The sequence below is a fragment of the Salvelinus alpinus genome, chromosome 38 (assembly GCF_045679555.1).
Source record: "Salvelinus alpinus chromosome 38, SLU_Salpinus.1, whole genome shotgun sequence".
NCBI classification, from domain to species: Eukaryota; Metazoa; Chordata; class Actinopteri; order Salmoniformes; family Salmonidae; genus Salvelinus; species Salvelinus alpinus.
In genome coordinates this window covers 1078191-1092352 of record NC_092123.1, presented here as the reverse complement: position 1 = coordinate 1092352, position 14162 = coordinate 1078191, and the positions used below count along the sequence as shown (strand labels likewise).

At 44.9% G+C, this 14162-nt stretch overlaps 1 protein-coding gene and 1 pseudogene across 1 annotated transcript; both read left to right on the top strand.

The window, feature by feature from the left end:
• Positions 1–572: 572 nt before the first annotated feature.
• Positions 573–5056, top strand: yju2 (YJU2 splicing factor homolog). Its single transcript, XM_071387304.1, has 8 exons — positions 573–785; positions 1237–1337; positions 1925–2069; positions 2169–2303; positions 2424–2605; positions 3106–3253; positions 3342–3513; positions 4540–5056. Exons 1-8 carry the CDS (start codon positions 762–764, stop codon positions 4662–4664), a joined length of 1032 nt encoding a protein of 343 aa, XP_071243405.1. The 5' UTR covers positions 573–761; the 3' UTR covers positions 4665–5056.
• Positions 5057–8919: 3863 nt separating this feature from the next.
• On the top strand, positions 8920–14008 carry LOC139566442 (SH2 domain-containing adapter protein F-like; annotated as a pseudogene).
• Positions 14009–14162: the final 154 nt, after the last annotated feature.

Sequence of the window (14162 nt, the reverse complement as noted above, 5' to 3'; positions counted from 1 at the left end):
ACTTGCCTACTTAAAGTTTAAATAAAAACATGTAAATAAAATTGACCAAGCATATGATGTTAAATACAGGAAATGAATTGTATTGCTGTAAAAAAAAACACGCTGGCAAATGTTTCAGTTGCTCAATAGCTTTCAGGTATCCTGTATGAAATAAAAGCCTTATCACAATGAGCCATTTAAAAGATCTTCAGGTCTGTTTTTATTCACGCTATAAACAACATTTATATTGTCGCAATCCTCGCTAATAGAGCCACCTTACAATTCCCACCAAGTAGGTTAACCCTGTTGGAAAAATGCAGTAGCGTGATTGCCTTTCACGCCAGCAACTCAGGTTCTATTCCCGTTCCCTCAGTTCACAAAAATATTTTATTACGTTTTTCTTATTAATGGATGTCATTCTGAAATCCTCTCTCTTATGATGGCAAATGTAATCCATAATTTATAATATTGCTGTGATGCAGATCCATGTTGACACTCTATTCCGTAGATAACGTAGTAGGGACTCAACCCCACGTTCATGGACACATTTTAAATTAAAATATAAATCATTAAACAATATTTATAGATTGAGTAATATTAAATGCGTGTTTTTCTACATGAGCGACTTTTATTATGAAGGCTGGACCTACCCCGGAAGCGGAAAGGATTTTCTGCTTTTCTCAAACATCGCATTACAGCAGGCTAGCGATCTCTTTAGCTAACATTATCACAGTTTATCCTTCCATTTCGTCGCTAAAGTTAGGTTTTATTTCCAATTAAGAATGTCAGAAAGAAAAGTTTTAAACGTAAGTACAATTCTTATTTACTATGTCTTGATTTATTCTCAATTCGCTGAAAACGGGCAGTTGTTTAGCGAATGCAATGTTTGCTAGCAAGCTGCGTGTTGCTAATCAGGCTTGGCCATTGAAGCAAACACTTTTTGCTTCAATGTTACACAATAGTAGTAGCACAATAGTAGTAGCTAGCTCAATACGCTTAGCTAGCTATGTAGCTAGTAGTCGTACTCATTGTAACTAACTAACTATGTTTCCTGTCTATCGTTCCTTATGAGGATATACTGATATAGAGCAGGCTCTTGCTGTAAACGTTGAATGTTGTCATCTCTTTATGTGAATTGTGTTTGTCTAATTCTTGTATGTTTTCCTCTCGTTGTTGTAGCTACTGACTGATAAAGGCAATGTGAATCAGATATTTCGTAGTTAAATTACACTGCTGACTGTGTTCGTTCTCCTGTAGAAATACTACCCGCCAGATTTCGACCCGGCTAAAATACCCAAACTCAAGCTCCCTAAAGACAGGCAGTATGTGGTCCGGCTGATGGCTCCCTTCAACATGAGGTATGTCAACACTCTACAACCCTGCCCAGAAACAGGTACCATGAGGTGTGAGTGAATGAATGCGTGTGTGTGCTCTGTCCCTGCGTGTGTGTGCTCTGTCCCTGCGTGTGTGTGCTCTGTCCCTGCGTGTGTGTGTGCTCTGACCCTGTCCCTGCGTGTGTGTGTGCTCTGACCCTGTCCCCGCGTGTGTGTGTGCTCTGTCCGTGTGTGTGTGTGTGCTCTGACCCTGTCCCTGCGTGTGTGTGTGCGCGCGCTCTGACCCTGTCCCTGCGTGTGTGTGCTCTGACCCTGTCCCTGCGTGTGTGTGCTCTGACCCTGTCCCTGCGTGTGTGTGCTCTGACCCTGTCCCTGCGTGTGTGTGCTCTGACCCTGTCCCTGCGTGTGTGTGTGCTCTGACCCTGTCCCTGCGTGTGTGTGTGCTCTGACCCTGTCCCTGCGTGTGTGTGTGCTCTGACCCTGTCCCTGCGTGTGTGTGTGCTCTGACCCTGTCCCTGCGTGTGTGTGTGCTCTGTCCCTGCGTGTGTGTGCTCTGACCCTGTCCCTGCGTGTGTGTGCTCTGACCCTGTCCCTGCGTGTGTGCCTTGCAGGTGTAAGACTTGTGGGGAGTACATTTACAAGGGGAAGAAGTTCAACGCCCGTAAGGAGACTGTGATGAATGAGCTCTACATGGGACTGCCCATCTTCCGCTTCTACATCAAGTGTACACGATGCCTGGCCGAGATCACCTTTAAGGTAAATTTGTTTCTGCACGTGTGTCTGTAAACTGAGTCATAAAACACAAACTACGTCTTAGAACAGTGTGTGTACTCACCCAGTGTGTGTTGTCTGCAGACTGATCCGGAGAACACAGACTATGCCATGGAACACGGAGCCACAAGGAACTTCCAGGCGGAGAAACTTCTAGAGGAGGAAGAGAAGAAGATAACTAAGGACAGAGAGGAGGAAGAGTTGAACAACCCTATGAAGGTATATCTAGAGAAACAGTGCTGGAGAACCTGACAGACTGATGATATGTTCTCTACCAGGTTTCTGGAGAACCGTAACGATGTTGTGTTGAAGAGCCGTGCTGATGATGTTCTGTTCTAGGTGTTGGAGAACCGTACGCGGGACTCTAAGATGGAGATGGAGGTTCTGGAGAATCTTCAGGAGCTCAAGGAGTTGAACCAGAGGCAGGCTTCGGTGGACTTTGAAGGAATGCTGGGAACATACAAAGAGCTGGAGCAGAGGACCAAAGAGCAGGAGAAGGAGGAGGACGAGAGGGAGACGCGGTGAGTACAGACAGAGAGAGGGAGGAGGAGGACGACGAGAGGGAGACACGGTGAGTACAGACAGGGGGAGGAGGACGAGAGGGAGACACGGTGAGTACAGACAGAGAGAGGGAGAAGGAGGAGGACGAGAGGGAGAAGGAGGAGGACGAGAGGGAGACACGGTAAGTACAGACAGGGGGAGGAGGACGAGAGGGAGACACGGTGAGTACAGACAGAGAGAGGGAGAAGGAGGACGACGAGAGGGAGACACGGTGAGTACAGACAGAGGGAGAAGGAGGAGGACGAGAAGGAGGAGGACGAGAGGGAGAAGGAGGAGGACGAGAGGGAGAAGGAGGAGGACGAGAGGGAGACACGGTAAGTACAGACAGGGGGAGGAGGACGAGAGGGAGACACGGTGAGTACAGACAGAGGGATGATGATGAGGGAAATTGTTAAGCAATTTCTTTTTTGAAATAGTGCAAGAAAAGCAAAATAACAAAATGGTTATGTATGTGTTACAGGGAGATGCTAGAGAGAGCTCTAGTGAAGAGGTTAAGAGACTCTGACTCTGACTCAGACCAGGAGAGCGAGAGCAGCAGCAGACCAAAGAAACCCAGCACAGACAGACCTACTGACATCCTCACCACAGACAGACTCACTGACACACAGGTAACACACACAGACCAAACACACACACAGGCCTCACAATACATGTTAACCAACATGCCTACTTATGTCCTGTGTGTTGTTTCTGCAGGGCCTGTCAGTGGGGGGGGTGAAGAAGGCCAAGGTGGAGAGCTGGGAGAGAAGTGTGGGGGGGCTGGGAGGTGGAGGGGCACTGGGATCACTGGTGGTAAGAAAGAAACCAGCGACCTCTGTCCCTAAACCTGATACCACAGTAACTCCTGCAGGCTCTAACACACAGACAGGTGAGCTATGGAGGCTTTAACAGAAGCTTTATGGCAGAAACTGCAATATCGAAATGACTTCGTATACACCGAGGTGATTTCCTGCTTAAGGCGTCAGCATGCTTCAGTTCGGGAGGCGCTTAGCCGAACTAGTGTGCTTGCATACATACTCCTTTAAAAGACCTTTGCTTGAAAAATGAGAAAAAAACAGTAATAGTACTTTGTGCATTTTGAGACATTGTAGCCAGTGTACACTTCCTCAAAATAGAACTCAAGAAATCTGGCATTTATTTTAAATTTTGTTGTACTTTTTCTCCCCAATTTCGTGATGAATCCAATTGGTAGTTAGTCTTGTCCCATCACTGCAACTCCGTATGGACTCGGAAGAGGCAAAGGTCGAGAGTCATGCGTCCTCCTAAACACGACCCCACCAAGCCTCACTGCTTCTTGACACACTGCTCGCTTAACCCGGAATCCAGCCGCACCAATGTGTCAGAGGAAACACTGTACAGCTGGCGACCGAAGTAATTTTGACGAGGAGATCTTAGTCGCGCAATTTTACATCTAACTAAGATGTTTGGTGCAGTATTTCTCAATGAAAACATTTGCATAAAAAAACGAGACGACTCGTTGAATAACAACAAAGACTTTATTGAAGAATCTCTACTGTTGACCAATCACTGACGAAGGGGCGTAGACTTAGTCTCTGAACTTCAGCTGTTCGGGCGCACACTATTCTTTTCTGGGGGCAACCCTCACTGAAAACAGACCAAAACATAGCCATAATATATGCAAGAATTCTTCCAGCTGTAAAGCATGCGGGCGCCTTTTACAGCAGTCAATAACAACAGGATTCATTACTGTCAACGCTGTCATTATTGGCTCTTACCAATGCCTCAATGGACAGTGCAGCCTGAGAAGAGACAATTGTAGCAGTATTTTGTCTGTTAGCACCGCAGGAAGTCACTCTGCTCTACGTGTTGTATGGCTGAAGATACTTTTACTGCTATTTCTGTCATTCTTACCTCGGTACTTCCTGCTTTGCAGTTTCAAAGGCAGCTGCTATCGTACCGATGGAGGCTACTAAGCCAATCACAGCACAGAATGGGTCGTCGTCGCTCAGCCTCCTGGGGGCGTATTCCGACAGTGATGACAGCAACAACAGTGAATGAGAAAGGCTGGCGACGCTTTGGCTAATCAAAATGCTCAGTCTGTCTGAACTTCGTGATATGGAATTGTGTTGATATGATGTTGGGCAATTCACCTGTTCCACACAACCCAGAACGGTTTGGGATTTTCAAGATCACAACACAAGGATGGTTATTAGGTGTAAGAAAGGGGTAAGCAATTTGATGCCTGTGATTTAAAACTACTGTATTTGTTTCAGGGTATATAGGAGAGTTAAAGGGCTGAATTGTATCATCCTGCTTTGTGACCCTTACCCCCAATGTAATAAGTTTTCACCTGTGATTTTAGAAAATACATTTTGAAATGTCCATCTTCCAACTTTGTAAAGGTGTATGTCATGTTTTGACTTTTCATTAAATACATATTTTACCCTAAATCAGTGGTTCACTAAATGTTTTCTTGCACTGTGGCACATTCTAAACTATTTTCTCTTGTGCCCTACCCAATCTGAGAAAAAAAACGGATTTGAGTACAATGTCTGACTTTTCTGGAGTCATAAAAATGTACTTTAGGTCCTAGCTAAGTGTTTGTTACAGTTGTGTGTTATTGGGCAGGGGTCTCTGAACTGGTCCTGGAGAGACACTGGGTGTGGAGGTTGTAAATGTAGGCCTGTGTTGCAGATAGAAATACACATTTTTATTTAACCTTTATTTAACTAGGCAAGTCAGTTAAGAACAAATTCTTATTTACAATGACGGCCTAGGAACAGTGGGTTAACTGCCTTGTTCAAGGGCAGAACAACAGATTTTTACCTTGTCAGCTCAGGGATTCAATCTAGCAACCTTTCGGTTACTGGCCCAATGCTCTAACCACTAGGCTACCTGCCACAAAGAATAGAGTTTACTTGATCATTTCATGTACACACGACTTTACCCAAAGACCAAAATTCTCAGCTGTAGTAGGCGGCTTTTGTGAGTTTAGAACATGAAAGCAATGTGACAGAGGCATAACTTTTCCTAAAATGCTCCTTGATTGAACTTCAAGTTATCACACTAAATTGGCTACTAAACAGGCACTGGTGTGTACTTGACTCAACAACAATCAAGTGATTGTAACAATGGCAACAACAACAAAAACTGCTCTCTCACAGTCATACTCCCCACTTGTCCTGAGGAACTAGAAAATTCAGATGTTCTCTTCCACCTCATCTGGCATGGAAAAGGAGATTTGGCCCCCGTCTCCAATGCTGTACAGCATGTCAACTCTCTGCCTGCACATTCATTGTGACACGCTTGCATCGTGCCGTGGCTCTGTTGAAACGGATGTGGTTGGGGCAGTTCAAATGTATTGCTGGCTACTAATGCGTTTGGAATGAAAGATGACACTCCATGCCAGATCAACATTGTCATCTGCCGGTATGGTAGGGTACCTTTCCGAAAGGGGCTTGGCATGCTCTTTATTTGAGCTGCTGAGCTCTCCTGGCAGGCTGGCACGTGCCCTGTAGGTGGAGTTTTTGTTAAATGTGTATATATATATATATATTTAGCTAAAACATTCAAAGACAGCCTGCGTTAAATATTAGAAATATACGCCAAAGTTTTTGTTTTTTTGTCAGTAAAGAAAATATGAAATGTTGGCCCATTCATTCTCAGTTTCGCTCAGATATCACTTATCACTATGTGGTGAAGATCTCTGAGCCCTTGCCTCACACTGATTGTCATGATAAAGATGATTCTGGTCCAGTAGAAGTGACATTTTTGGAGAAAGTGGACCCCTGCCTTTTGGCTGACGGAATTGGGATACTGTTGAATCAGTGAAGGTAACCCGAAGTGGACTTGTGATGATTTTTTTGTGTTTCTTCCACCCAGAGGGAGCTGGGGACAAGACTTGTTACTAGTTTTGCTCTCAGAAACAGGGTGTCGTTGAAAGGTGTGATTACTGAGGTAAGGGTGGAGGTGGAGCAACTGAAATAGATGATTCCCGGTGTCTGTGACGCCTGCCATTTGGTGCAACGCAGACCGGTGGCGAGCATGGTGAAACAGAAGAGTCACTGTCTGTCCTTTTGAGTTAATTCTGAGTCGTTACCCGACAAAGTCATGTTAGGCTATATCAGTTATCCTGTAAGAGCTTTTGTGCCGAACCCACTACAGTGTTTCAGGTGCCAAGCTTATGGTCATGTTGCAGCAGTGTGTAGAAGGGAGATTCCTATGTGTGCAGGAGGGCATGGGACAAAGGACTTTGTAGCATCAGTAAAGCAGCATGTGTTAACTGTAGGGTAGCCCTTGGTCATGACTATCAGTTCCATTACACATAAGAGTCATTAGACAAAGGAGTCTTCTGTAGGGGGGAGTGTTGTTAAGGACGACAAAGCTCGGTCTGAACATTAACACGCGTCGCTTGCGGTATGGTTTTGGAAGCATAAGGACCTTATCTTTCATATTAAAAAAAAGAGGTTTAATTGATACAACTTTATAGGGCTAGGGTTAAGATTCCCACATGGCGATGTGATACAGCTCTTGTTTATGGAAAACAGACAGATGACAGAGTGGACTACGAACACCCGTGTGTCAACAGAAGACAGATGCCACAAATACTGTCAGCTGCAACTGTGTTAAAGATACTGTTTTTTTTAACCTTTATTTAACTAGTAAAGTCAGATTAGAACAAATTCTTATATTCAATGACAGACTAGGAACAGTGGGTTCAGGGCAGAACAACAGATTTGTACCTTGTCAGCTCAGGGATTTGAACTTGCAACCTTTCGATTACTAGTCCAATGCTCTAACCACTAGGCTACCCTGCCGCCCCACACAGGACAATTGTATGGTTAAACAGTACAAATACGGCCTACACTCAAAAAATTAGGGGTTCAACAAGGGTTCTTCTAAGATCCTCAAAGTTCTTGGAAGAACCTTAGGGTTCTTGGAACTCAAAAGGGCCCCGATAGGTTCTTCCAAGAACCCCATAGGAGGTCGGGTTCATGGTGGAACCTCCTTGTTGGTGGGGGTTATTGCAGGAACCTAACTGCCCAACTGAACATCTTTAAGATTTCCTACATTTTTAGGTAAAGTTTGTGTCTTGTATGATGTAAATTGATATTGTTTTATGATGATACCATCTATCTTTTCATATTTGTGCAAATCTTTCTAAAACAGAAAATGGACACAATCCACAGAGGTAAGAATATGTAGTCTATAAGAATATGCTGAATATAAAATAACTTTTGATAATGCTTTTCATACACATACCTTGTCCATAATGTAGAGGCCTATGGGATATTTGTTGAAGAAGTAAGGGGGGAGGATGGTAAATGTGATCTGCATAACATACCAACACCAATTGACATATCTTTGTATGCCTCCTTGTCTGTATACTTACAGACACAAAAGTGAGCATTTCACTGTACCCTGCAATTACAAATGCGACCCTGTGCATGTGACAAAAAATAATAATCTAACTGGTAAAACAGTGGATAGTAAGTGTATATTTTTGCATTTGTGATATGAAAGTAGAAGTATTTATGTTTCTAGAACAATACTGCAATTGAGAATCGATTCACATTTAGATGGAGTATTTGTCTGTTTGGGCTTCCAGAGCCAATTCACCAATTTAACAGAACATGTAAGGTCCTTGGACTAATGAGTAACGTGAGGCTCCTTTAGTCCAATATTGGGCTAACTGTAGGGGTGCTCATGTTACTGGGGATCAGAAGTCTAGAGTGTCAGAGAGGCAGGTTGAAGTTGCCAGGGTCAGAGTTGTACAGAATGTGTTGTATGCTGAGGCAGTGAAGAAAGTAGAGGAAGATGTGTCAAGGGTAAGGGATCCTAAGAGGCTCCTAAGAGTTGTAGAATTTTGCCAGTACAGAGTGATAGGCCTACGAATGCAATGTGCTTCAGTAAGGTTGGCTTTTCAGTGTTTATTGCTATGGTTGTCAACTGTCCTGCAGGAATGGAATGGAAAATCACAGAAAATAGGTGTTGTGGTGGCAGCTGCAGAGACATACTTGGGTTTACAAGATTTTAAAGCAGAATAGGGTGTGTTGAATGGTAGTGTCCCGTCCTCCCAGACCATCTGCCTGGTATAGGATCAGATAGGTTCAAAATAGTGGAATGGAGTGGTGGGTTTTTAATGAGTGAAGGGTTGGATGGCAATACTTTTTTTGTATTACGAAGTATAATGGATTTATACTCCAGTCCATTTGGTGGCGGTAATGGGCCATTAATATTGGATGCCAACCGCCGTTAAACCCCACCGAAGAATACTTTCTTGTAGCTAGCTAACCGTTGTTTTTGTAGCTTGGTGAGCTAACCATTTCTGGCTAAACTAGTCGAATTAGTTAGCTAGATAGAAATTGTAACGTTAGCCAACTAGCTAGCTAACTGAAATACTATCCTACAAAATGCATTTAATCTTTGTTTTAAACGGACTGACTGACGTAGTGTAGTTAATTTACGTTCGTGGCAGGCAAACTTGTTTTATTCAGCTCAAGACGAGGCAAGTTAACTAGCTAACGTTAGCTAGCTACAATGACATTTCTGTGAATTCATGGGGGGTGGACACACAATTAAATACGTCATTGGCTAACGGCCCCGATTTCCATCAAAACGTAAGTATTGACAGTGTATCGTTTTTTATTATGCAAATATAAGCTGCATAGCTAACGTTAGCTAGTTAACGTTATGTCTTCAATGTTGCACCAAACATGACTAACGTTAGCTATCTAACATCAGCTGATTATAACTAGCCAGACAATGGCCAAACATTCGTAGTAGGTAACGTTAGATCCATGACTGACTAGCTTGTCTGTCGCTTTCCAGATTCAAACGAAATATAGCCTTGTAAATAAAATTATCTGAAAATACAGTACAATATCTAGCCAGCTAACAGTTGCTACTCTCTCAAACGTTAGTTTGATGAATGAATTCCAGTTCGGCTACCTAGCTTTATCTAGCTCCGATCCTCATGTCACAAAGCAAAGGTTACATAGGTAACGTTAGCTAGTGTGATTGAAAAAGTCCTTTCTTTTGCTCAATATGTTATATATATGGGCCTTTAAACAACTAAGGCCCAGAGTTTTTCCTGCTCAGGTCTATCATGCCAGTCTTTCCTCCTTTCATGTCCACTGCACCCATACCAACCAAGTTATGTAATTAGTTACATTAGAACGTTAATATTCCTCTTAGATAAATTGTCTGACCTACCCTGATCACTTACATTGTCCAATGACTGACTGCCAGACCCAGTGTTTTATTCCCTCACACACCCAGCTTGATAAGCGTCCACTGAATGCCAGTGTGTATTGTTTTTACTGATTCCATTGTCACGGTAAGCACATTATTGGAAGTGTTGACAGTGTTAGTTAGATATGATGTAATATTCTGCTTTATTCTCCTTCCCTCAGACCCATGGCAAAGTGGTTAAAGGACTACCTGAACTTCGGCAGCCGTCGTGACGCCCCCCAGCTTCCACGTCCTGACTACACAGAGAGTGAGATCCTGAGGGCCTACAGAGCCCAGAAAGACCTGGACTTTGAAGACCCCTACCAGAGCACAGAGAAACCACAAAATGGCTGCTACGGTGGCTGCAGGGGGACAGTAAGCCTGCATGCATTTCCCGCCTTCGCTTCTGTCCTTCCCAACGATGCAGAGGTGGGAAATGTTATATCTTCTGCTGTTATTACAGCAGAGGAGGCTGGTTGGCAGAGATATAGGAGGACTGGCTCAATGTAATTGCTGGAATGTGGTGGATCTAACAGTATCAAACACATGGCTTTACAGGTGTTATGACCATGTTATTACATGTCTTTAAAGGTTGTTATAATGTATTCCAGGTGAAGGTGGTGTCTCCCAAACACAGGCTGATCAAGGTGGATTCTCAGGAGTTCAGTCGCAGTAAGATCCCCCTGAGCCCCGTCACCATCCACCAGGAACCGGTATGGCTTGACAGTTGTTGTTTTTATTGTTGATCTCCCTCTTTCATGTTCTTTGTATCCACATGATTCTCCTCATTATGGCTTTGACTCTTTAGTATTTTTTAAAATTATTTTTACCCTTTTTCCTCTCTAACCCACCCACCGTCCATCACTCTCTCCAGGTGCTTCCCTCTGCTCCTGCAGCAGTAGGGAACTCTGACACTGACTACTCGGACCCGTTTGATGCCAGACCAGTTCCACGGCTTAGAGCAGATTGGGAGCCTAACCCTAGCCCACACCTTATCTTGGGCCTCAGCCCCATCACCAGTCCTACCCTGGTAGCCTTCAGCCCTAACCCTATCCTAGGTCTCAGTCTCCGTCCAGGGGACAGCAGCAGCTACATGGAACCCTTTGAAGCCCAGAGGGTCATCACAGGTTGGTTCCTTTTAGCTGTTGCCTACACACCCACACATTGGACTTCACGCCTGGCTGTCTAAAATGACTGACGTACTACTGAGATGCATAGACTCACAGTTAATGAATTGATTGTGTGTGTAGAGCTCCAGCAGGGCCCAGAGCGGGGCCAGCCAGGAGTGGGCAGTGAAAGGGTTGTGGTTGGGATCGGAGATCAACTCTATGATGACCCCTACGATGAAGGACTCGACATCGCCACCGGGGGGCGCCACCACAGCAGCAGGGGAGAGAGTTCCTCAGGGACGAACAGGTAACAATCTTCTTCTTCTTCTCTGTTTTGATTTCATCATCCTCCTACATCCTCTCCTCCTCCTCCTCCTCTTCCAGAGAGAGGTCAGAGAGAGCAGGCTGCCCCAGGACGATGAGAGACCAGCAGAGGAGTACGACCAGCCCTGGGAATGGAAGAAGGACAACATCTCCAAAGCTCTAGCAGGTAGATATCTAATAGAGGAAAGCATCACTGAATTGTTCGGCTCTAAAATACATCTCTAAAGCTCTAGCAAGTACACCAGTGCTCTGATCTATTCTGGTGTAGGAGGCACTCAGTAGATGCTGCAGTTTTACATTTTAGTCATTTAGCCGACGCTCTTATCCAGAGCGATTTACAGGAGCAATCAGGGTTCAGTGCCTTGCTCAAGGGCACATTTTTCACCTAGTCTGCTCGGGATTCGAACCAGCGACATTTCGGTAACTGGCTCAACTCTCTTAACCGCTACCTGTTGCCCAGGTATTTAAGTAGTTGGCTAATAAAACTCTCCATTTGTAGTGAAGTTTGAGGGGGCAGAGTGGGAGAAGTCGTTAGCCCAGTCAGACCAGGCCAAACTACCCAGGACCAGCCCCACAGCCCCAGCCAGCCTTCGGAGGCCTGGTGACACCCCTATCCTGGGTGAGAGAGTGGACCCCTGCCTGCCCCTGGAGAGACAGGTGTAAGTTCCTCCCCTCAACCTCTGACTCTCAGTATAATTTAAGAAGCTCCCCCTGGCCGTGTGTCACAATTTTGTGTCCCTTGCTATGCGTCACACAGTAATATGTCCCCCTTGCAGGTGGTACCACGGTGCTGTGAGTCGTGCGGAGGCAGAGACTCTACTGACGTTATGCAAAGAGAGTTCCTACCTGGTGAGGAAGAGCCAGACCTGCCCACAAGACTACTCTCTCTCCCTCAGGTACCTTTACACACTCTCCCTCTCTCATTCTCCTGGTGTTATCTTTTTGGTTAGTTTGTTTTTCTCCACAATTTTGTGGTATCCAATTGGTAGTTAGTCTTGTCCCATCGCTGCAACTCCCATACGGACTCGGTAGAGGCGAAGGTCGAGAGCCGTGCGTCCCCCGAAACACAACCCAGCCAAGCCGCACTGCTTCTTGACACAACGCCCGCTTAACCCGGAAGCCAGCCGCACCAATGTGTCAGAGGAAACACCTGGCGTGTCAGCGTGCACTGCACCCAGCCCGCCACAGGAGTCACTAGTGCGCGATGGGACAAGAACATCCCTGCCGGCCAAACACTCCCCTAAAACAGACGATGCTGGGCCAATTGTGCGCCGCCCCATGGGTCTCCCGGTCGCGGCCGGCTGCGACAGAGCCTGGACTCGACCCAGGATCTCTAGTGCCTTAGACCACTGGACAACTCAGGAAGCCTTCCTGATGTTCTACATTATGCCAATCACATCATCGTAAATGTGTTTTCCATATTTATCTAGGCCCTAATAAGGTGTTAAGGATTTTATAACGCTGCTCTCTCTTTTTCTCTCTCTCCTCTGTCTTTCAGGAGTTGTCAGGGCTTCATGCATATGAAGTTCACTCGGAGTTCAGAGAGTCGTTACGTCCTGGGAGAGAACAGTCCTCCATTCTCCTCTGTACCAGAGGTCATCCACTACTACACCAAGCACAAACTACCTATCAGAGGAGCTGAACACCTGTCTCTGCTCTACCCTGTCATAGTACAGACCCTCTGACCCTTCTCCACTCATTATTTGCATCCCAACTGGCACCCTATTGCCTATGTAGTGCACTACTTTAGTGCACTCTGATCAAAAGTAGTGCACTATATAGGCAATAGAGTGGGACACGGCTATTTGTGATACTATTACAGAAGGTGCTGTCGTCTGCGGAGATGCTGACAGGGCTGCTGTGGAACTGTGTGATGTTATTCTTAGCGCGTCAACATGGTTCTGGTGGAAACCACAATGGTTACTGTATTATATGGCCAAAGGAAAATGCTGTAACAGAGCAGGTTACTGTATGTCAATAGAGTGTTATCGATCATCCGTCTGGCACATTGATTAGCTAGCTGTACCAGGGTGGGAGTTTCATCCAATAGTGCTATACAGTAGAACGCTACATCGCTATAGTGGAAAGCTATTATAGAAATGTGTGCTTGAAAGCTTTTTCAGTACTTATATGAATGAATGCTGGTATTATACCCTGTGTGTACAAAATATTAGGAACACCTTCCTGATATTGAGTTGCACCCCATTTTGCCCTCTGTACAGCCTCAGTTCGCCGGGATACTGGCCCATGTTGACTCCAATGCTTCCCACACTTCCCAAGTTGGCTGGATGTCCTTTGAGTGGTGGACCATTCTTGATACACACAGAAAAGCATTGCAGTTCTTGACACACTCAAACCGGAGTGCCTACTACCATATCCTGTTCAAAGGCATTTAAATATTTTGTCTTGCCCATTCACCCTCTGAATGGCACACATACACAATCCATGTCTGAATTGTCTCAAGGCTTAAAAATCCTCCTTTAACATGTCTCCTCCACTTCATAGACACAGGTGACATCAATAAGGGATCATAACTTTCGCCTAGTCGGAATGTAATGGGAAGAGCAGGTGTTCCTAATGTTTGTGCACTCAGTGTAGTTGTGTGTTAAAGTGTGAATGTTTTTTGGACTTTGATCATGAAAGCTAAAGAATAATAGGTAGGTTTGTTACTGTGGTGCTGTTTGTAAGGTTTTCTCGTGTTCTATGAAAATAAAGTGTGATTTTGTTTTTAAAAAACTGTTAAGTCTAACCCCATATACACAGGTAGAGGGAAGGGATAAGGGTTGTTCAGATAAATATATTTACTACTTTCCATTGTCCATACTAATATCATTGCTTCGTTCTAATTGGCATGCTAGTGTTTAAATTGAAATTGCAAGAGAAATCGAAA